Here is a 25481-nt window from a genome sequence, read left to right as displayed (position 1 = left end):
TGAGGAACACCTCTTTCCATGTACATTAGTAAAGACTACCATTGTTTAGATTGCGCTTTTTGCCCCACGTCTTTATTTTTTCAAAGTCAAATATTCATGCAACTTACAAAGACCAGCAAGAGTGTATTTCTAAATCTAAACAGCTGATTGATTTTCATCTGTACAAAAGAAATTGTATATATCTGACCCTCCAGAGGACACATTTCATTTTTGTGTGAATATTTGTCTCGCTTTGTCTCTTGCTTTTGGGATAGGTATGGCCACACAACCAGTTTATTGTTTTTCTGTACATTGTTTCCTCTTTTCAAAAAAGACAACTGGAACATAAACCAAACAAACCGAAGCAAACAAACAGAAAGGAAAGAACAGTTCTCAAAGCAGTATGTACACAGGTGGCTAACGAATTATACCAGCAAAAATGTAGTAAAATATGTAAACAAAATCTGAGAAGATTTTTTTTAATTCTCTTTGACACAGTTAACTGTGACAAAACTAAAACTCACACTTTCTTCACATTTTAAGGTTTAACTTTTTTGTTGTTTTGTTATTTTCTTTTAAAACAACATTCTCATTCCACTTCAAGATTTTAACAGTTTCCCTGTTTCAGTCATCCCATCAAACATACCATGATAAATATATCTGTATATATATATATTTATTTATATATATTATACTATTAAATTCCATTTTTTTGTGTGTCACAGCAGCTTTATTAATTTATTATTTATTTATTTTTAGAAAAGAGGGATGAAGGGAGATGTGAGCAAATGGAAGGACAGAGTTATCCATAAATGTCAGGCTACAAAATTAAATCACTGTGAAAAACATTATCATGTTGGGGGTGGGGGAAGAACTACGAATTTTGCACTCTGTCATGCCATGTTTGGCTTGTGTGACCTTTTTGTGGTTCCATCACATGTTGAACTCCCCTATTGTCTGTTTCGACTCTTTAACAGATTCTCGTATTGTCTTTTCTTTTATATTTGCATGCATTTCAGCCAGAGATCCAGCCCACCCCCCCTTCCCTTTCCCTAGGAAAGGCTCTGTTTTTAGTCTGTGGGGCTTTCTCCTTTACCACAATTTGGCTGAGCTCATGGACAGGAATGATATTGTTAAGTAAAGCCAATAATTCTAATAAAACCAGCCCTAACCCCATCTGCTCAGGGTTTGGGTAGCAAATTCTGGAATTCGATCTTGAGGGACCAGCTTTTCAAATCAATATTATCATCCATCACATGATTTTGCTATGTGTTCAGCAAAGCATCATACAGGAAACAAACAGATTCTAAAACACCACAACCTGATATGTAGAGTGAACACCATGGTAGCTTTTGAGTTCATATGGCAATAGTCTCTCTTACTTTTGTTTTCTGAGAATTTTTTTCTTCTTCTTATGTCCAGTTATTCTCAAAAAAATAAACAAAAACCCAAAAGCCATTTTTCCCCTCAGATCTTGAAAAGTTACACACACACTGGCCAGAACCAGATAAGGGTGGGGTTTTTTGTTTGTTTTTGTTTTTAACTTTTTTCTTTTTTTTGTTTTTGTTTTTGTTTTTTACATAATTAAACCAAAAAAAAAAAAAGACATTATTACAGTCAAGGTTCACAAACATCATTACAGACTCACTTGGAGCTATGGAACAAGTAAGCCATGAAGTCTTCTACCCCGGGTGAAAGGTCCTCAAGAGAAGGAAGCTTCCATGTCCGCAAAAGTGGAGGAGCCATCTGCTTGCTCCAGAGCGCAAAGTGTGTGCTTTATGATACAGCAGGGCAGAAAAGATCTTTCTGTCTCCGAGCGATGACTGAATCAAAGCAACCATGGCTGGACTTTATAGGTAGGTACACCTTTGTGTGTGTTCTTTTAAAAATGATTTTCCCCACCACAGTCATGGTATACCCCATCTCATAGCACAGTTCTGACATGTGTTAAATCTCATTTTCCGAGTATTTATATATTTATATATAAATAATTCTGTGATTTAAATTCACGAATTGTTAGTGGTGTCACTTTTACACATAATACTCTTTGTCCTTGTTTTTCTGTTTCTTGTGGCCGCTCTTCGAGCTCTGCTGCTTCTCCTTGATGAGCGTGCCGTTGCTCTGGGCCGAGTTGCTGATGTAGTTCCGCGTCTCATCCACTTGATAGGACCCCTCGTCCCTGTTCCTGTACTTGTACATGGCGTACAGGAGGATCAAGATGCAGAGGGCGGCAGCAGCCACAATGCCGACGACCATCCCTGTTGTACTGCTCGACTCCCGGATCACCTCTGAGGCCCCCGGAACCCGTCTGACTCCCGGCTCCGTGGGGTTTGCTGTGGGCACATTACGGAACATGGGGGAAGTAATTAGTGGGCTCTTCAGTTTGGTGCTGTCTAGCTCATAGGCAGTGGGCAACGGAAGCAAGACTATATCAGGCTGGGGTTTGAGATCACGGTTATTCATTTTGCCAGCTGGCAATTTGGGCACCATCCCAGACGAGGAGGAAGCTGTGAAGCGGATCAGCTCAGGGGACAAAGATGTGGTAGTAGTCCTACTAGTTTCCGAGACTTTGTTAGGTCTAAAGTCCTTGGATTCCCACTTGGGCGCATGTGCTTTGTAGCCACCTTCGAAGATTGAAGTGGAAAGACTCTTATCTGTTACCAAGGAGAAGGTGGTGTAAAAATCTTCATCATCAGTAGGGGGCAGGTTAGAGTCAAAGGTTTCCCCTGAGCCATACCCAGATATCACCAAGCCATCATCATCACAACCATCGCTGCCTTGGTCCGACAAGCAAGGTAACCCCGCCTCAGAGGTCATGGACAGGGAATCTTTGGTGGTCTCAATAATGGTGAGGAGGGGGCGAAAGGTAGGGGGGAGTGTAATGGAAGGTGCACGAGTAGCAATAGGAGGGGTAGCTAAAGGGTCTTCTACAAGAAGAGGGATAACTAATTCACCTCCTGGGATTGAAAAGAAAAAGAAAAACAGAATTAGTACATTTGTAGAAAAAGACAATTCACAGTCATACTCAATGATGTAGTCATAAGTTACACCTCAGAAATTATAATTGGATTCACATATGGAGCCTCCCTACTTGTAGCCTAACCATTCTAAGCCGATTGGGAGCCCATTATAATGCCTCTTGCCACCAAAACCTGAAATCCTTCAATAGGGGGCTTACATTTTTAAAGATACTCTCAAGTAATTATTTAGATAGAACTCAAATAGGTTTGTTTGTTTTTCCCAGGATCTGCTTATGGGATGATGAAATTTAACTACACTGTTGCAATTATTGACCATCAAAATTGTAAACACACACACACGTGATTATTCTGTGAGCCCTACCATTTCTTTATTTTCTTCTTCAGTTTCTATTCTCCATGTCACCGAGATTATGATCAAGGAACAGAGAAGACCTCATCTTTAGAATTTTGTTACTATCTTTTGTTTCACATTTAGCAAGGGTAGTCTTTATTTACTATACGCTAAATAAGGGGAACTTACAAGAGCTTGAAAGTATTCATCTAACAAACTCATTTTGACTGTGTTTTTCCAGAAATTCCCCTGACTATAAATAACAACTTACTTTGCATTGGTCTAATATTATATACGTAGATTACTTTTATGCTATATGCAGTATATGCTAAGTAGAGTTTAAAAATATCCAGTCTACATATCCATGACTTACTGAAAATTTACTTTCAGATTCATAAATGTAGAGAGCAAAGTGGGTTTTTAAAATCAGTTACTCTTACTTAGAGCAGTGGATATTTATCAGTTTACCCACAGGTTGTAGTTATTGCATTTATACTAGGACTTGGTCAGGAAAGGAAGTTCAGAATAGTTCACTAAATCATAGTGCTCTGCAAATCATGGGTACCACAAATATTCTGCAGTGGATGTTGGCCACCTAATTGTAGGGCCAAGGTTATTGTTCATGTATGTAAGCAAGACAATCAAGGTCTCTCCTATGTCTCTTTACAGTGTTATTTTTCAGAGAAAGAATCTCAAGAAGTCACAGTTCATGTCTCTTCATTAAATCTTTCTAACGATTGATTTTAAATATCCTCTAGCAAGGAGGGCATGATGTTTTGCTGCCCCGGTTAGTCAGATGGTCAAGATGCTGATCTGATATCATGATTGAAGTCTTCTTTCTGAACTGTTACATCTAAACTGTCTTGGTTTCATGTACACTAAGAAAAAGCCTCCTAAGAGAAAGCTACTGCATACCTTCAAAGCACCTAAGAAGAACTGCCTTTATTCTCTGAAGACAGAGACTGAGTTGGGGAGGGCAGCAATAATGTACATATTTATTGTGTATTGCATGGAAGGGAAAGGACAACAGAGCAGTGTGCGGTAGTCCCAGGCCTACAAATAATGTCAGCATATGGGGATCAAAACAAGAACCTTCCTGAGAACCTCAAGATGATATTTCCATCTGTGCTCTAAACCCCAAACTTCTCTTCCAGTGCTCAGAGTTTGAAACTATTGAGCAAACGGATTTTTGCCAATTTGACAAAGCTTCAGACTTGCTTTCCTGGAAGAGGGGGCCTATTTCTTACATTATGAACATATATAATTCATATATCTTGCCACTTACTTAATACATAATTTACACACTTTTGCTAGTTTTTATAAGTAGGATTTGGTACACAGGTCCCTAAAGGTAAGCCAGTGCTAAAACTAATCCTGAGGTAATTTTTCTCCTGATTCTTCTAGTATAGAGGCCCTGAGTGTTAGATTTAAGGCAATGCATGGAAGAAGGCCACGTTGGTTGGAGTCGAAGAGCAGTGAGGAGGCCCATGCAATCTGTTTAAAGGTTCCCTGGCGATCGCTCAGAGACAATTTTACCTTCTTCTGGAGAACAAGACAGGATTTTTTTTTTTTTTTTAACCCATCTCACCTAGAACAAAGGTTTATCCTGTGTGTTATTTTCTGGTATAAATAGCAAGAGTCTATTTTGTTTCCGAGGGCAATGGTAACAATCAACCCAACATATGATAAGTAGAGAGTAAACAGGGATAAAGGACACGGAATGACTGATTTGTTGGAAGGCGAAGTCCTGGTACAAATAACTTAAATATAAACGCAAATTGCTAAGTAGGATGCTAGTGTCCCTTTCAGTGAGATTAAGATCCCATCTTCATGAACACAGAGTGGCATTCATTTGCAATTTTAGTGTACCATCTGTGACACCCAACTGGAGTCTTTACATTGCCTGTTTCTTTTTTCCCCCTCTCCCTGTCTTTTCAATCCCAGCTAAAGCCTCCACAGTCTTTGTTGTTAAAAATCTACAAACTGCTCATTCTGTGGTTGTATCATTCCCACTTTCCTTTGCTAGTCCCTTCTCATTCAACACCTTCAACACTCATCCTTTCATAATGGGATGGAAAGAGGGTCTCAAAGCCTACTAATTTACAAAGGGCTTCTAAAAAGTTAGCGATCCCCTAAGTGGAATGGTAAGACCTTATTTCCAACCTGAATGGGTATGCGATGCAGCGTTTAAATAATATAATCCATTAAAATGTCTAATCTTCAGTTTTCTTTGTTACTTTGTTATCCATCTTGGCAGCAGCAATAAAAAATGATAAATGATGCCCCCACCAAGGACCCTAGAGACCAAATCCTTGTAGTGTTTAATCAATGAAGTGGTGGAAACTTTTATAGCTCCCCTTTCCTGGCACTTCAAGGAACTGGAAGAATTGTCTTCAGTTTAAAAGGGGGTCCACTGGGATGTAGGGGTCAGTATTACAAAGGGGAATTATAGTGAAAAGAGGCGGAAAATTTTAGACAGCTGTAAATGTGGAAGGTGCCTGGGACCTGGACATGAGTTGAGGTGTATAATCTATCTTAATACCAAATTCCACCTTTAAGATTTAAGATGATTCTAGTGTCCTGGGGAACCCAGGGCACACATCATTTGAGATAAAGAGGTGAGGGATGTATTTCACCTGTTATTAGATCCTTACTAGAAATGACTTAGGTTGTGGAAGGCTATTTAAGATTTTATGTTTATGTGTATTAATCCAAAGTGACTTTCCTCAGAAATGTTGGAGCAGCTTTTTTTTTTTTTTTTTTTTCCCACTGCCCCAAGACCGTGGAGTTAGTGATCTACCAGCTGTCCATGCTTACAAAAGCATTCACAGAAGCAACAAGCTTCAAGTCATAAGAGGTTGCAGGCAGAGTTATACAAAACCTGTAATCCATCAAAACTCTAATTTCCTATTCCATCCCCAGAATTTTTCTTGGGTTTGGAATAAGAACTATCTGTATTCCTTAGAGTTAGCATTTTAAATCAGGAATATATACCCTTTTTTGACAGGGTTGTGCTTTTCTTTAAACCAGAGAGATCACTAGGCATATAAAAGGTCTATTTTAGCCCGGAAGGCTGCCCTGCTTTTTTGCTTTATGAGTGTATTTATAGATATATAATTCATGTGTCTAGGGCTGATATTCAGCAAGAGGGGCTCTCTGCCATCGAAAACGACAGTGTATTAAAAATTTAGCAGAACTCTTCTGAACTGTGAGAATGTTGTAGGTGATGGTGATGTAGTGGGTTAGCTCAAAAAACAAGAAGAGCAGCATGAAATTTCAGTAGGGCTCCAACCTTTGCCTCTGGAGATATTTGAGTTGAAGAAATCACCAAAAAAATGTGAAAAACAATGACACTGAAGAGTGAGCCTGGGAGAGAGTACCATGCTCCAAGTCCTTGAATTTCTTTTATTTATATTCAGGTTCTTTATGTCCTCTCTTCTTTGCATTTTCTAATTCTCTACTGGGAAATTCACACAGCAGGGGGAGAAATCATCTCCCCCCCCGCCATGAATTAGTTATTGAATGGTATTCATTTAGTGATGTTGCCATAGAAGTGTGTAGTTTCAACACATAAATAGCTAGACGCTTGTAACCACGAAATGGCTCTTTATCCATCCTCAGAAGAAATAGCCATGGACAGACATGGTAGGTCTTTGGGAAGAAGACATCAGAAAAACTCGTGTCTCAAAGGGGCTCAACTTAAGTCAACATTTGGATGAGAAGAGAATTTCTAGCTAGGACATGTTCCCCCTAGTTGATCTGAAATGGGTTTGATTCTGAAAGGCTGCAGATTCTATTTTTCACTGTGTGCCCAGGGAAGATGAGCTGTATCCTTGGATATCCTTATACATTGTAAAAGAAGGCGTGTCTACCAGGAGTGGAGTTTTTCATCTGCTTATTAAGGGCTTTGCCTCTGAAGTCACTCAGACTGAGGTTAGCATCACAGCTCTGTGGCTTACTAAGCATATGAGTTTGATCAAATTTATTAAAATCTGGAGTTCCCGTCGTGGCGCAGTGGTTAACGAATCCGACTAGGAACCATGAGGTTGCGGGTTCGGTCCCTGCCCTTGCTCAGTGGGTTAACGATCCGGCGTTGCCGTGAGCTGTGGTGTAGGTTGCAGACGGATACCACGTTGCTGTGGCTCTGGCGTAGGCCAGTGGCTACAGCTCCAATTTGACCCCTAGCCTGGGAACCTCCATATGCTGCGGGAGCGGCCCAAGAAATAGCAAAAAAAGACAAAAAAAAATTATTAAAATCTCTGTAAAATGGGAAATAATAACAGAGCCTACTTGGAGCCACCAATGTAAATGATAACAAGACGTGTAATGTTACTTATAATACATATTAAGTATTTAGCACTGAGGCTACTGCTACTCCAAAATACTAGTTACTCGTATCATTTCTACTAATATTTTGAGCCTATAAATAGTGATATCCTTGATCACTTTTTTCTGACCATATTTTATGTGGTAGCCTCATGCTGAGGTAGAAAATAATAATGTAGAATCTAGATTATTAAGGCTAAGGCTATTTTATTTTGCTTTGTTTCTTTGGCTGCGCTTGTGGTATGTGGAAGTTCCCAGGCCAAGGATCTAACCTGAGTCACAGCAGTGGCAATGCTAAAACCTTAGCTTCTAGGCCCACCAGGGAACTCCTATTAAGGCTATTTTATTTTGTTATTTTTAATTTTTTTTTTTTTGTCTTTTTAGGGCTGTACCTGTGACATATGGAGTTTCCCAGGCTAGGGGTCAAATCAGAGCCATAGCCACTGGCCTACACCACAGCCACAGCAACGACAGATCTGAGCCGCATCTGTGACCTACACCACAGTTCATGGCAACACTGGATCCTTAACGCACTGAGCAAGGCCAGGGATCGAGCCTGCGTCCTTATGGATGCTAGTCAGATCCGTTTCCACTGAGCCATGATGGGAATTCCAAGGCTATTTTAAATGCAGAGTTTGAGGAATGATTTACAATAATTCCAAGAGCTTGTATTTAAAATAAATGATTAGCTTTATGCTAAACTGAATTATGGATAGCATCCTCCACAAAAATAAAAGCTTTCTATTCAATTCAATAAAATAACACTCCATTTAGGAGGTTCTTAGTTTTAAATCTAAAATGTCATCCAACATGTCAAATAATATAAAATCACATAAACCAAGGCTGATAAATCCCATTCATTGAAGCTGCTGGGTTGGAAACATACTCCTTATCCACCCTTCAGTTTGGTATTTCTGTAACAGTTTCAGATAATGCTAATACTAAAGTGAAGCAAATAAACCTCTCTATTTAAAAATTGTGTAGCACTTGCTGATTTTATGTTTCCTGACGCATAAGGTAACATTGATTCAAATACCTTTAAGGTCAAGGGATAGTCTCACCATAGAGTCACACAAAATGGCAATACCTACCTGAAGCCTTTGCTAAATAAAATTTTAGATGTGAAAATCATCATGTTTCTTCTTGGTAGAATCTTAGGATCCTTTTAAAGCTTACCTGATTAAATCCTTGAGAAAAAAAAATGGCAACTATTAATAGAAAAGGAAAAGGAAAGAGAGAAAGAGGGAGGGGAGAGGAAGGGAGTGAGAGAGAGAGAGGGAGAGAAGGAAAGGGAGAGGATAGGAGTTGGGTGCCTACTGTGTGTGTGTTTTCACCAGTGGTTAGTTCTATACACTGGGAAGGCATTGTTATCATAGGACAATACTGTAAACCCCTAGCATCCTTGATGTCTTTATTCTCAGTAAAATTGGTGTTAGAGCTTGGGGTGATGGTGATGTTTTAATCCTGGATATCCAAACGCTACCATAGTCACTTGAGAGTACCTTGCTTCCCCTTTACTGAAGGAAAATACACTAAAGGACTGATTTCCCAGAATGCTTTCTAAGGAGCTAAACCAGCATGTAAATACCACTGACGGCACTGGGAGTTAGTTAATTTTCTTCTGGGGGATAGGCCTCCTGAAGGTTGTATCCAATTTTATATCCCCCTGTAGAGCCTGCCATTATTTTCAAGGCTTTAAAAGTTGGTTCAGGCAAAGAGGCCAGGCTTCCTTTGGATGGCAGGATCCATTTACCCACACCCTTCCACCAAGAGTAGAATTCACATTGAGTATTAGAAGCAATTCAGCACAAAACATAACAATGAAAATTAAGGGAAGAGACACAAATGAAAATAAAATAGTTAATATTGGCTTCAAAATCATATAGTAGAAAATAAAATCAACTTCAGGGCCAAAGTAAGCTAGAGGGAAAGACAGCAAATAACATCAACAAGGCATTCAGAATATAAGGACAGAAAGAAAACTAAAAGCAAATTAAAAATAGAGGCTGTTGTAGGGAAAACAAAGAAAGAAATCATTTCGTATAGACAACATAATTTAAATGAAAAAAAAGCATACTTTATTAATTTATAGTCAACTTACATCAACAAATTGCCCGCATGTTTTTTGGCATGAAAGAAAAATTTACAAAAGAAAGTTGTGTAAGAATGCTCTTGGACAAATAGAATTGCCACATTCTTGTAACTTGCTTTTTTTTGTTGTCATTTCTTTAAAAACTTTTGAGCAAAATGTCTAATTTTTCAAATATAATATTTTACAACAGAGGATGATACAGGGAGGCAACAACACATACATCCACACCACATAACATGAAAAGAAAAAAAAAAATCTGCACTTTAACAAATTTTTTACTTGGAGGGGATTGGAAGGACATCCGTTTTGAATTTGAAATAATTCTGCTTGCGATGATTTACAAAAATTAAAAAAAAAACTGTTTTATTTTATAATTTGCCTTTCAAAAAAATCTATGAATCTAGAGGGTTTTGAATGAATTTCTGCATTATTATAGGTTCTCGGATATATATATTTAATTTTAAAATTTTTTTGTCTTTTTGACAAGTTTTAGACTTTAAGGGGATGGATGACAGCACATAAATTTGAACAATGCTAAAGAAAGGAGGGGTATGGGAAGGAAAGATGCAGAAAGGGTAGGGTCATATCTATGAGTGTACTACACAAGAGATGAAGATGATGGGAGTAAATGTGTAAGTGAGTCGCCATGTCCATGTAAGGGCGGCACGGAGTGATCTAGCTGCATTAGAGCTTCTGGCTGTAAGGAAGGGATGGGCAATATACAAAAACAAATGAGCCTACACATGCCCATCTACAGAAATAAAGAACAGCACTCTAACACTGACAATCTCACACACCCTAAGCTGCAACTTCTTCAACATGCAATTACGCCCAAAATCATTACCATTTCATTAAAGATTTTTCAAATAATCAAACAGTTAAACTTTTTTCCCTACTAAACGTTGCCAAAATACATAAAATAATAGTAATAATAATAATACTCATAATAATGATCAAAAGGTTAAAAGCAAAAACGAGGAGACTAGATAATATGCATTCAAGTTGAACAACTTCATCGGCAGCCACACAGCCCCATCTAGAGTTGGCGGAGGTGTTTGGAGATCTTCAGAGGTGACTGAGAGACAAAGCTGTATAGGGAGCCCCCTTGCTGGGTCAATAATTACTTCCCTATATAGAAAGGGTACCGTCTGAGTGATGTCATCTTCCCCAAGCCACCCATGGTACATGTGGATCTCAGCGAGGAGACTGGACTTGTTTGAAAGATGTGGATGTGGGGAATCTGCAGCTGAAGTTGCTCCACATTTAAAGAGGGAGTGGGGAAAATTGCAGAAAACAATTCATAACTTTTTGGTCATAGTTTTGGATAAAACCAAATCTAAAGATAAAGATCTAGCAATTAAAAAGAAACACATTGAGATATATATATATATATATATAGATAGATATATATAATACAAAAAAGCACTCAATTCCCAAACAAGAAGGGAGCAAAGAACAAAAAATAATTTAAATAAAAAAGTATTTCACACACTTTCAGAGATGAACAACCAGATGCACACGCTGAGGAGGCACAGACAGAGCAGTCAGGGGACACTTTTTTTCTTTTCTTTTTCTTTTTTTTTTTTTTGGCTGCTCCTGAGGCATGTAGAAATTCCCAGGCCAGGGATAGAATCCAAGCCACAGCAGTAACCTGAGCCACAGCAGTGACAGCGCCAGATCCATGACCCACTGAGCCCTCAGGGAACTCCTAGGAGACACTTTGTTTCTCTTTGTATTTTCTGGCTTGTTGATTCCCCGTTCAGTGACAGCCAATATTAAAAACAAATTTTGCATTTTCTTTAAAAAGAAAATTTTCATTAAAAATTTTTTTTTTTTTGGTTTTGCTTCTTTAAAAATAAAAAGGGCGTGCAGTCTGGATGTACGTCATAAGTAGACATTTGAGAGAGAAAAAAGAGGCTAAGACTGACAAATGGGTAATTATCTACTATCTTTTGATTGTAGGAATGTGAATCGAGTTCATACATGCTTAAAGTAAGTTGCATTTAGGGAAAGTAGAAAAACAGAACAGAAAGCTAGGGTTGGAAAGAGGTCAGCAAGACAAGACCAATTTGAGAGTAGGAGGAAGGAACTGGATTTAGTTTCATGCCTTTCCAGTAGGGGCCAAGGGCATCCCAAGGCTTCTTGCCAGTTACATTCTTGTTAAGTGTGTGAATGTATACGTGTATGTGTGTTGGGGGCTGAAGTAGAGCTGTAGTGGCAGGAATTGCGGTAGAAATATGCATGAGTTCATGGGTTCTCCTCTGGGGAACTTAGCCCCAAACACAATCATAGCCTCAGAAGGTATAGTCTATAAGACATAGAGGGATTATAATGAACACTGCTCCATAGAAGTGCTCTTGGGCTTGACCAAACTGACGGGGCACTATGGGTGACAACTGTGTTCATCTAACACACCTGATAAATGGATAAATAGCTGCTTTTTTTTTTTTTTTTTCCCTAACGAATGGGGCAAAACCCCTCTTCTCTCTTCCACTCCAAAGAGTGCTGTGGAACAGTGTCAATAAACTACAGGGTAGTAAGGAAATGAAGTGCATTGGAGGAAAGTTTGCCAGTTTTCTAGAAACAAAATGCTCCAGTCAACCTACTAACTTATGCTGAGAAAAGAGTAGAGAGACAGTGTGTGGTGTGGTGTGTGTGTGTGTGTGTGTGTACGGTACAAGGGATGTGGGGAAGGAGGTTTCAGAAGTGGCTTCAGCCTCTACTGGAAGAGATCACAGGACTTATATGAAATATTTTATCCCTATGAGAACATGAATGTTCAACCAAGGACTGGGAAACCCAGGTAGGCGAACCACAAAGGTAAGACACTTGGAGCACCTGGTTCTGACAGCCAATTCAAACCACTCCTAAGAAATTTGAGGGGGGTGACTTTGACAGAATAAATTGTGAGGGTCAGTCAGACTTTTGTGCCCTATGGGACGCCCCTTTTATTATTTTATTTTGAAAGAATTATAGTAATGTGTCCCCATGGGTCAGTCCGTACCAAGATTTTTAGTCTCTGGTTTTACAATGTTAATCATTATTCTAGGAACTTCACAAAGGGCAGCTGGCAGGGTTTAGGAAGAAGGAAAAAAATCCCAACAATATAGGAAAAGAAAAACCCTTGTTGCCATTTAGTTAATTTTTTGAATAGTTATACTTTTTAACATTGAATTTTATTGTACGAGATTTTATAAATGTTCATATGGCCTCATAAGCCATCAGATTACTTCTGGAGAAGAACATTAATTTTAATAACATTTATATGGGCTATTTTTTTGTTTCCTAGACAATTTTATAAAGTAGGAAATATAAATGGTCTAAGTGAGAGACTTAAAAAGAATGATATGTCCAGTGTATACATACTCTTGGATAATAAGGGGTGTTTTGAGGAAGATATCTCAGCAATTTGAGTGTCCTAAAGTTTCTACTGAGTAATTTACCTATTTCAAAATTGCCTGTTTTAAAACTCATACAAATAGGACACGACTTCTTCCTGAAAATCACTGGTTTAAACAATTGAACATACCAAAATTTGTGGTTGTCACTTTGCAAATAAAATATGTATTTTTTTAAACCCATGGAAGCCACGGTTTCAAATGAAGCCAACACAGTACTCTATCAGTGCATACACATTTTTAAAATATAACTCAACCACCAGTTAATATACACAAAGCTTGTTTGATTTCTAATATAATATAGAAAATAATATTGCTACTGGCTTATAATCAGGTCACATCTTCATTTTCATCTTTCATTACAGGTTTTTATTACCAATAACTCTATATGTTTCTATATCTATGCCTCTACTGAGTGTTAAGAATGCTGGGGTGATATTTGCCATTGGGAACAAATAATACAATAATTTGACTCGAAACAGCATATTTGGATGCAACCATTTTCATCCCACCATGTCCAAATAACCCTGTCTAAATGCAAAAATCAGACTTTTAAAGACATCAAATGCAATACATGGAGTTACTCAGAATTCATCTTGGAAAATACACTTGTTCCAAAGAAATATGTTTCTAAACTGCTTGGGGTTGTGCCTGAGAAGCCAGAAGAATACTTAGGTGATTCAAGGTGCAAACCTGCCTCTCTCTGGGACAATGGGCCCTGATTGTTTGTTTGTTTTGTCTTTTAGGGTCACATCCACAACATATGGAGGTTCCCAGGGTAGGGGCTATATCGGAGCCATAGCCTCCCGTCTGCGCCACAGCCACAGCAACTGCCAGATCCGAGCTGCATCTGCAACCTACACTGCAGCTTATGGGAACCCTGAATCCTTTAACCTACTGAATGAGGCCAGGGATTGAACCTGAATCCTCATGGATACTAAGTGGGGTTCTTAACTCAATAAGCCATAACAAGAACTCCCTGGGCCCTGCTCCTTAAGAGCACTGTCTTCAATGTGTACCGGTGAGGTCCCAGATTAATTACTTTGCATAACATTAAAATTTTAAATTTCTCATCAAAAATACCGGAAAGAGCAAAGAAGAGGAACTCTCCAGGGAGTCAGAGAACGCCACCAGGGAAAGACTTTAAAAATTGTAAGCTGAGAAGGCCAAGAAAGGAGTGTAGAGGGCAAACCCCTAATGAGACGTTTCAAGATTTCTGCATCAGAGATACAAGATACATCTCTTCATCTGTTCCTCCAATGAAATACACGAAACCCTTTTCATGGACTGATATTTTATGTGTCTGTGGCATGAAGGGAAGGATTCTTTGGACAGAACCAATGGCTCAGTTCAGAATTTCAGTTTGGCTTAGAATAAAAACAAGAGATACTAGGCATGGATGTGGAATCTTAGAAATGTGGGGATGGCTGTCACTGGTGTTACAAAATGAGCCGTGAGTATACTCTGCTCAAAGCCTCTTCCTCAGACATGGGTGATGCTCAAAGAAGTGAAGATGCTTCAATGTGGTACTTGTTTCTAAGTTAACAGCTTACTCTTTTTAATGCTGAACAAAAATGTCCCAAGGAAAAAGTTCATGTAATACCTGTTTCCAAACATTTTCTGTACTTAATTATAGTAAACAGGGAGAAAGAGAAAAACTAAACCTCCAAGATGGAAGAGAGTACAGGATACCATCAAGCCCGATACTTAGAACTTTATCTCTCTATTAGTGATCGGCTTGCCCAATTTAGAGTAATTTTTCATACCTAAGAAGACTGATAATAACGGATAAAACACATAACTCCTGCCTTCTGAGATGGACCATATTCTGTCCGTGAAATGCGTATCTTTCGAAATAAGCTTGCTTTCACTTAAAAAAAAAAAAAAAAAGGATAAAACCTTACAAAAGGTAGTATTACATTTTCAAAACTGGTAAGATAGAGTGTTCACATGTGGAAGGATTTTAAGTTAATGACTTCTTTCCCTATATTTACATAACCCTGAACCTGTGCCTGTAATTCTGTCCCACAATCTCCACTCTTCTTTGTGAAACTACCACAGCCTACACAGATTTTTACTGACTCCAACACTCCACTGCACTTAATTTATTTTCTTCTCAGTTTCAGCTAGACTTTAGAACTTTATGACAAGAATACCATCTTGTATCTTAATTTTTTTCTACCAACTAGAATGCTAATGATCATTCAAACATTTATTGAATGAACTAATGAATAAATTAATTAGTATCATTAATTACTTTTTAAAACCCCAATACTAGCCTATAGCTTCCATAAAGACATTAAAATCCTACAGCACCAAAGTGGCTCATCTTGTACCTGAATTCTAGTATGTGGAGTAGAAATTTTAGAGTATGGAGACCTAAGTTCCAGTCTTGGTTGTATTGTCTACTGTGCTAGTTCATTAGGATACTGAAAACGTCGTTCATCTCCCCAAGTTTGTTTCTTCATGCGTAATATGGAGACTCTAATGTCTGGTCAATTAACCTACTTCAAGAGGTAAGTTCATATAACCGAGATTTTGAATGGGAAAGTGCTTAAAAATTCTAAAGGGCTTTTCAAATGTTTTTTACTATTTTCTTCAAAGCTGACACCATAGCTTCAGCTATAACATCAGGGTTTTATATTCAGAGGAGGCTGAGTTCCAGGCAACTGAGGTCAGTGCTACTTCAAGTGTGAACCTTGGAGCATCTGCTTCAGCATCAAACAAGTAACTTCAGTCAAAACCCCTAACCCAAAGAGCCATTATTCCTCCCTCTTTCAAACCCCTCTTCCTACCCCTCCAAAAACGCTAAGTTCTTAAAGCTTAATTAGTTCATTTTTCAATGATGGATTTTATTTCTGCATGCAATTTTGCAGTTACTTTATCTCATTCTTCTGTGGGTTAGAGTGAAATTCTGAAGAGGTCATAATGAGATATGTTTTTATAGGAAACTTCCTATCAAACCATGCAACTTGAGACAAGTCACTCACTCTAAACCCTAACCACTGGAGTTGCAGTTTGCTCATTTATAAAATCATGAAGACTTGTCCTTTTAGCTCACAAATTTATGTAAATTTAAGGAAAACTGCTTTGTAAACTATGAAATATTCAGTCCAAATGCAAGAACATGTTAATCACTATATTCTATGACTTCAATACTACTTAGTGCTACTAAATAGACCAAATAGGATGGTGACAAGCATAGAACCCTCATTAAATTCCCTTGGAAAACTACATTCCAACAGACATTAGAACTGTGGGGTAAGATGAGGCTATGAAGAAATGGAGGGTCAGGGTAGGATTTGAGCAGGTTTCTCTCCAGTAGTTAATACTGGTTAAGATACACCAAAGGGAAAACAATTAAGAAATTTCCAAGAATCAATGTTCTTATTCTCATTTTGTTTTCATGGTAATCAGGTATCAGTGTAAGTAAGCCTGTCTTCACTCAGGATATTATAAGCTCCTTGATGCACAAGCTGAATCTTTATTCTTATTTTGTGTTTTCTAATCCATCTGACAAAGAGCAGGGCACACCGTAGGTCCTCAGTACATACTTGCTGAACTGAACATTAAAGTAAAATAACTTGCAATACTTGCATCTATGCTTTGTGAAGTGGTGGGATTCAAAACTGTTATCCTCGTTGGCAGTAATTTATTTAATCAAGAGTTATCTTCATGAAGTGAAACAGAGAGAAAGAGCAATATTAAATAGGCTTCAAAGCCATAAACTTGGCAACTGCTCCCCAGTTCTTTGCCTTGCCTCTCTCTGGATTTTTTAGAGCTAAAAATGCATAGAGCTCATTATTTGAAAACTATTAGGTCCTTATAACACTATTAAAGTCCAAGATAGTAGGTAATATAAAAGATTTATTTTATCCACATAAAAAGAAACCTGTGTGCCAGTCAGAAATGGAGGCTCTCTCTGAAATACTTCTTCCTTTAGCTTGAATAGCCTAAGATTTTTTTCCAACTTTCCTCCGTATATCCTAAAGCTTCATTCCTCCATTTTTTTTGTCTAGTCCTAGGTATGGCCCTAGGTTGCCTTAATTTTCTGGATAATCCCATCCTGCCCCTTGACTGTAAATACCCATCATCTCTATGACTATGATTTTCAGCTCAAACCTCCTCTCAGATTCCAGTTTCCCATATTTAACTGTCTACTCAACATTTCTGCTATAATATCTAAGAGGCACCTTAAATTCAAAAGGGCTAAAAGAAAACTTCACATTTTACTCTTCTCCTAAACTTCTCCTAGGATTTCCTTTTCCTACCCCTCCAATAATGCTAAGTTTATAAAGCCCAATTAGCTGACCTTTTAGTGGTGAATTTTTATTTCTGCAGGCAATGTTATAGTTACTTTACCTCACTCTTCTGTGGGTTATCTCACTCTTCTTTGGGGTTTGAACCAGGTGTACAAGTCCCTCATTAGTCATGATATTTGAGCCCCCGCCCCAACTCACCTCCACTGATCCAGTCAGTGTACCAGGAAGTCTTGTTGACTCTACTTTGGCAACAAGTTCCTCACATGTCTACTTTTCTTCTTGTCATTATGCAGGTCCTAGAGTAAGCCACCCTAATTCCTTGCTTGGACTCTGCCATAGCCTCTCAATTGATCTGCTACCTCCACTTTTGGCTCCCTAAAACCTATTCTCCAGAATGAAGCCAAAGTGATTTTTTAAAAGCATACCGCTTGAAACAGATGGAGTCACTATCTTGCTTTAAATCTCCAAACCAAAATTCAGTGCTATGTCCCACTTTCCTCCATATATCCTAAAGCTTCCTAGAGCTCCGATCTCATCTCTTTTAGCTCCTCCTGACCCAGGATATCTCAGACTCTGGCCATATTCTCTAGGTCCCCTTCCAAGAACACTCCTTTTTTTACTCTTTGCCTGGCTTGTTCCTTCTGATGGTTCAGGTCTTTCCTCCAATTTCCCTCTTCAGAGAGGCTTCCACAACTTCCCTAATAAGCAGCCTGCTCACTAACTGATTAGCCCCTCGTGGTCCTCTGTGTAGTATTTACTAGCTGATTCATGCCCATTTATTTATGGAATATAAGTCCCTAAGAACAGAGACTTCGTCTTACTCTCCTCTGTACTTATTTAGAGAAGTGCTGGACATTTCCTAAGAGCTCAGGAAATCACTGCTTACTGAAGGAACAATGCCTCAAATAGCCTGAAAAGACTTTGCAAAGGGAGGCAACTCTACTCTCCTGTCTTTCAGTCCTCTGTAGTTCTAAGCATGGAGCTATTCAGACATGAGGCATGGAGTAAATGTTTTGTAAACTAACTGTTGAAGAATTGCATCCTCTATTCTATTTTATTTTCTTTTACTCCTTTCGAAACCCGATGGGATTTCCCTGAGTTCTAGCTAGCAGTTCCAATGCGAATTGGACCTTCTCATCCACAGCTGGCTTAAAAGCCTTCCAAAAAAAAAAAAAAAAAAAAAGCCCATGTCACTATCTAACTCATTCTCCTTTTCATAAGCTGGTGCTGGGATGTTTATTAAAAACTCAGGCTTTCCTTTGCAGTTGTGAAAGCTGAAGATAAAATAAACAGAATATCCAGGCCTAGAGCTGCCAGACTTTGACACTTGTCTTCAGGCAATAGGAAGGAAAGGGCCAAGCAAATGATCAGTGGGAGGAATGGTGATCAGGGTAGTGAAAATGTACTTGGTTATCTTTGCCTGCTGAGGCCCTGCAGCCACTGACAGTGGAACCCAGCAGCAGTGGGATCTTTTTCCTGAACTGGTACCATGACACTTTATGATTATGTTTATAGAGTAATGTATTATTCAAGAAGGTTTATTTTGTTTCTGTTTTCCACAAAAGCTCATCTACTCTATCATTATGACCAGAATTCTGACCATTTTCTTTGTGCTAGTGATTCTTTGGGTGGCAGCAGCTGGGCCTCCAACCTGTTCCCTTCTCTCTACGGGGTCCTTAAGTTCTCTCTGTTGTCCATGGGAAAGAGCTAAACCTAACAACACATTACAATAAAATTTGCCCTATCTTGAAAACATTCTCTTTCCCTTAAAATCCATCTTTATTGCAAGCAATGTACAGTCTTAATAAATCAATACCCCTAAGGTGTTTTTGCACTCAATGGAAATTAGCACTGTATACAACATGAAAAGCTTGCCCAAGACTCATGCACTTGTTATCAAAAGGATGTACCATGAATATATGGCTTCGACTGTGCCTGACCTGAGCCTCAAGCAGCTGATTTACCAGAGAGTAGACTACAGAGATGCCTGCATGTGCAAGACACATATCGTGAGATTTATTTTTAATTTTTGTAAACTAAATGACTGTAGATTAGAAAAAGAGCTATGAGAAATTCCCTAGTCATTCCAAAAACTCAATGCCCATGAGCCTCTAGATTAGTAAAGGTACATGCTTAGAGATAAATCCATTTGATCAAATGGTTGACATAGTGACTTCCCTGAAGATATGAGAAAAGAAAAAGAAAACATAAATTATAATTACATAGTTAAAACACTAATTAACCAGAAGCCAACTTCTAGAGGGAGATGTTCGTAAGAGTTATTGAGAACTCACTAGCTTTTAGTCATTGTATTAAGTGCTTTAAGTGTTTGATTTCACTTAATCATTACAATTACATCCTACAGATCAGTAAACTTGGGCTGAAAGAAGTTAATTTGCTCAAAGTTATACAACTAGGAAGTTGAATAGCTGTGACTGCACTCAATCTTATGTTTTACATTAAACCACAATGCCATCCCAAACCAGAATTTTTTTAAATATTCAGTTTCCAGTGAGTATGGGAACCTATAAACAAGCTAAACTGTAAGCACAAAAACAACTTCCATAAGAGATGGTGGGACCTCCATAGGTTTATTTCAAACTCTCATGCCCTTGAAATCATTATTGCACAATGAAATATTCAGTATTTTTTACTGCACTATCTTAGGTCATCTTACCCAGACCTACTAAATCAGTTTCTGCTGGGGGTAGTGGGCCAAGATGACAGGCAGTGTCTGAAAATCTGCATTTTTTTAAAGGTCCCCAAAGGGCACTTATGCAAAATCAAGTTGAGCTCATAACCAAAAGACCTGGACTAAATCCCAGCTGTGATCTTCTCTCTATGACCTTGAATTAAGCTATAACCTCTCTTGTTTTTTAAATGGGGATACACTATGGAGGATAATGTGAGGAAAAGAATGTGTGTATATATATATATTATATATATATGATGGGGTCAATCTGCTGTTCAGCAGAAACTGACAGAACATTGTAAATCAATCATAATAAAAAATAAAAATAAAAAATAAAATGGGGATAAACTTCACTGGATGTTGAATTAACAGAGGAGATACTATCTCTATAAGCATTTTATAAATTACATATACATATATATGTATGACTATATATATACACACATATACATACACACATGTATAATACTTTCAGAAATGTTATAAGAAAAATCACTTAGTGGCATGTCAAAAGCTACTTAATAGTTACTAATACATGGATTTTAGGACCACACAATAAATGGTTTGGATATTCTATCTCTTCTAAATGTAACCTGGTGAAAGCTTTAGTTATCTAATCAGTACCTCTCAAAACAGCCTAAATGATTTGATTCCTTTGCTATTTTCCTGAGTTCTCAAATTTTCAAATGCCCTCTGAACATCTCTGTCCAATACTGTTTTCTTTCCTACTATATCCTAGTCATCATCGATGTCACACAAAAGTTTTTAAAAAGCTCTGCTAATTGCTCTAAAGCATTAAGAAAAATGGCTTCCCCTGTACTTCTTGAACAGGCAACAGATACTACTCTCAGTCTCGGGTTGGCCAGAAGACACCAGAATTAGCTTCCTACTGTGTCCTCTCTGAACCATGGAGTCTACCATGTCTATTAGAGTGACATGGTGTTAGAACGAGGACAGGACACTAGCATGGCTCCAGGTTAGTGTCACAAAGTGAGAAGGAGTTATAGCCAGCTTTGAAAATAGAAGTGCTGACAGCCGTCTGAACACTTTTAATATCTCCTTGGCCAGAATACATCATCCTTTTTCAATGTGGTCTCCAACATTCTCCACAATAATAGTAAACAGATCCTGATATGTTTACCTTGGGCTATTTTGTTTGTTTTGTTTTTTAATGGCCACATCCATGGCATATGGAAGTTTCTGGGCCAGGGATTGAATCTGAGCTGCAATTGTGACCTACGCTGGATCCTTCAACCCACTGCATCAGGCCAGGGATCAAACCTGAACCTCTACAGCGACCCGGGCTACCGCAGTTGGATTCTTAATCCATTGTGACGTAGTGGGAACTCTCTCCTTGTGCCGTTTTAGATGAATATATTATTTAATATTTAAGTTTTCACAATATGTATGATGACCATATGAGGTATCTATTAAAAAAAAAAAAAGGTTTGAGAAACAATAAAGGTTTTATCTTTAGCAATGGTGCCACACTTAAAATTAAGAAAGTCAGTGTGGTAAAACTCTGAAACCCACTTATAATTTCTATCTTTATGCAGAAGTTTAATGTGCTCACATGCAGTGACTCTGTTAGAATGTCTGCTCATTAATTTCATTCCTGTTTAATAGCGTTAATCTATAGTAATGTTTCCCCCAATTCTATTAGCCAAAAGGTCATATTTGTTTTTTCAAATGGATGGATAATACTGAAAGCTGAAATTTAAAACTCGCAAAGTGCTAAGTATTGTCTCTGCAAAATCATGTAACCTAGGGCTAGGCTTTTTGGGGCCTCTCATTCAAAAAATAAGCCTGTATTTTTTATTATATATTATTCAGTTATTCAGTACAAAATATATTAGCCCTCTTTTAACCAACTCACTAGGAAAATCCTTATTATCTTGGACACTAGGCAGAAGTTTTTGATAGTGACAGGTCATTACCACACTTTCTCTCCCTTTAAAGTACAGATGGCAAGGCCAGTATGCAAATCCACTTAAGAGCTAGGTCTGGAGCAGTATCATGAAAACTTAGACAAATCATTTTGTTCCTATCATACCAGCTTTATCCTTGTTTTTGTTTTGGCTCAACCCAAATTTTTCTTGCAGATGAGGGTGAAAATATTGTCTTTGAAAATATCATTCAGCAAGAAACAAGAGAACATATTGTTATGGTACAAGCATCTATCTGCCTGAAAATTAGGGCTGCTTCACCATGCAGCTCCAGGGGATGTGGCACCTATTATATAGTCCATGTAAATAGTATCCTCTGGGGGTGAGCAATGGCAAAGTCTGCCTATGCAATAACCCATGCAAGTTACCTCTCTACTCATGAACAGCATGTGTAACCACTCTTAATAAGCCCTATTCTCCCTTTCTGTTCTGTTGAGGACAGCCAATATTTGGACATGACAGCAGCACACAGTGGACAACTGTCCTTGGTCACTGATACTTAAGGTTGTATGTAGTGTTGACCAGATGAGTAAGGGCAGTGAGAGAGGGGTTAGAGGAATGTGGCCATAGCACATAATAATAAGTACCCAAATAGGTTTTTTTTTCTTTTTTGGGGGGTGTGTGCCCACAATAAATGAAAGTTCCCAGGCTGGGGCTGTAGCTGCCAGCCTACACCACAGCCACAGCAATGTGGGACCTGTGCCATGTCTGCGACCTATACCACAGCTCATGGTAATGCCAGATCCTTAACCCACTGAGCAAGGCCAGGGATCAAATCCACATCCTAATGGATGCTAGCAGGTTCATTACTGCTGAGCCATAATAGGAACCCCCCCAATAAATAGTTATTGAAGATTAAAAAGTTGTTTCCCAGTGTACCCCTGGATCTGTCTAATGGGCACCAATCAAGACAGGAAATGATTGCATTTTAAGTCTCTGTTCATTTTCGTTTCTAAGGAGCCTTTATTTGAAGAGATTTGTTTAACGTACAGCCCGAAAGACAACTATGTTGAAGTCTCTAGAGAATAACTGTCTTTGATATTTTACAAAAAGTAACACAAAAGAGCTATTTACGGTAAAAAGAATAACTTTGTAACGTAGTGACATTCACTATTGGTGGTCCAAAGAATAAAGCCATGAGTGAGAAAGAGATGGGAGTAACTACCAGATAGGTTTCCAGAGAAACCAGGGAAAGTCAAATTGAATGCTGTTGTGTCTTTTCCCACAGGGAATACATCCTGATAAAAGCAAAGCTTCCAGAAAGTAAGCTCTTATGGCCTTCCTAGAAAAGACATAACATTAGGAAGCAGGACATGAAGGCAATCTCACTTAGTGCCCATATAACCTCAAGAAAATGACTTTAATTCCCTGAGCCCCATTATATTGCCTATAAATGTAAGGGTTAGACAAACTGATCTTTGGAAAGAAGTAATGATTTAAGCAAGGTAAGTGCTATTGCTAATGAAGCTCAAAAATTTTCCAAAGTCAACAATACTATTCTCAAATATGTTGAACTGACCGTATTTGTAGTTTACCTATGTCATTACATAAAGGGAACATATGTTTTATGCTGCCTTATCCCTTAAGAATCAAAAGTCAGTCACCTATCTACTTCACAACACTTTTTCCTTAGTGGGTCCTAGGAAAGGGTAATGATTTCTTGTTTCTTGCAGTGAGATGACAAAATCCTAGAATAGGGTGCAAGAGTATTATCTTGGATACATGGGATACTGAGCAGAGAAAGGAGGGAATCTAATAATCCATGGATGAAGGTTTGAAAGTTGATTTCCCACTGTGCAGACTAACCATTGGGAGAGTCCTATATGGAAACTGGGCATCACCATATCCATAGACCAAAACAGGCAGCAAAGACTTAGTGGGTCAGTAATTTTTTTTTAAGGTAATATGAAAACAATGATAAATGCTCAATCTAGCAACTCCAGTTTTAAGAAGAAAATGTTGGGCACGACTCCCTTTCATTGCTTTAGATAGCTCTATGCTTCCATTTTTTTTTTTTTTTGTACTGTGCTAATGTTCAAATACATGAGATTCTTTGGGGCCCTCCATCCAAGGCCTCCTGAGATTGCATTGCAATGATTAGCCATCTATATTCTAAAGCTTACAAGCAGCTCTTTCTCTGTTGGATAGCTTGTATTATAATGGTGGCCAAATAAAAGAAAGCTACATAGATTTTGAAAAGCTTAGTTAGAAAGCATCACAGGTAGCTTTGTCTCATGTGGGCTAGATTTATCTGTTGTCCAGAATAGTGCATGGAACTTTCTCACAAACCAGGATGACACTTAAAGTGTAATATTTCCTAGCTGAAGAAGGGCTCTTGGTTTTAACAACCTTTAAGTGTGTCAGCTGTCAATTGGCAAGAGTTTCAGTGAGAACCACTCAAGCCCAACGCTGTGGTCGTACACTTGGAACCAGTTGCTCCAGAAAAGCCAACTGGGAAGGCAGAGTGGGAATGCACGAGCTAGGGAAACATTAGCTACAGGTCACACTTAGCATCTTCTTTGTCATGTGCCAGGGGGTTCCTTCCAGTGCACAGAACCATTTTAGCCCATATTCTTTGAACTGTTGGTAGCATCAACTGAACTTTGTTGAGAAGAATAACTTTGTTCTGCTTTTCTCTGCCTAACATTAGAAAGAAAACTAACTAGAAAGTATTCTACCCTAATGATGCAGAGTTGTGGGAACCTGAAAATCAATTGCCAAGAATTGAGTTCTGATTGAAATTCACTATGCAATTTTTAATAATCATTCTTAGTTAGGCTAGTCCATGCATGACAGGATTTAAACTGCATCCTCCTCAGAGTGGCTAAGTCTGATACGGTGATGTTCCCCTGCTGTCTCTGTCAAATTTCTTATGTAACTATTATGATCAACAACCACAAAACCCATGTGCTCTGCGCAGGGATGTGGTTTAGTGTTGAAATCTGAACTGCCATGATTCCAAAACCACTTTGCTTATGAAGAAAAATATGAACCCCACGGCAATGGCCACATTCCAATTTGAATAATTATATTGGTTGCCACAGATTTCTTGCATTCTACCTATCAGTTGTGTCATCTGGAATGTAGCTACAATTCATCCTACACACCACATTTCCACCCCCCAGAAGAAAGGCTCTGCCAAAAAGGAGCTCCTATGAGCAAAAGTGGCCATAAATCCGAGAACAGAGGCCTGAAGAATTTGTAAGGAGAAATCAAAACCAAAATCTTCAGATGCTGAATTTTTTCAAAGTTAAAAAAGGATTATTCTGAGAGTATTATTAATATTTTTTCCTTATATATCAAGAGGAAAAGTGTTATGGTACAGAAGAAAATGTTTTAAATGAAGGAGTTCTGTAGTCTTACAAAGCCCAATGAGTGGCAAGCATATAGGACAGGTTCAGAAGAGGGACCTGGTTTCCTATTTCATTTTCATGGCTGTGGAGCCAAAAAGAAGATATAGATACAGATACAGAT

The 25481-nt window shown here is 38.4% G+C and overlaps 1 protein-coding gene across 6 annotated transcripts in view; it reads right to left on the bottom strand.

Moving 5' to 3' along the window:
- Positions 1–703: 703 nt before the first annotated feature.
- The window catches only part of NRXN3 (neurexin 3), a 1579386-nt gene continuing 1554608 nt past the window's right edge, over positions 704–25481 (bottom strand). For 5 of the 6 annotated variants that reach the window (XM_047796611.1, XM_047796607.1, XM_047796610.1 and 2 more), the window contains one exon: positions 1590–2312. In XM_047796611.1, coding sequence (XP_047652567.1) covers positions 2011–2312 — 302 coding nt within the window. In that variant the 3' untranslated portion in view covers positions 1590–2010. Of the gene's footprint in view, positions 2937–25481 lie in introns of all 6 variants that reach the window. The other variant, XM_047796606.1, reaches the window with a different exon arrangement.

Source organism: Phacochoerus africanus, chromosome 9 (assembly GCF_016906955.1).
Source record: "Phacochoerus africanus isolate WHEZ1 chromosome 9, ROS_Pafr_v1, whole genome shotgun sequence".
NCBI lineage: Eukaryota > Metazoa > Chordata > Mammalia > Artiodactyla > Suidae > Phacochoerus > Phacochoerus africanus.
Note: the sequence above shows the minus strand (reverse complement) of the source record. Positions and strands in the feature narration are given on the sequence as shown.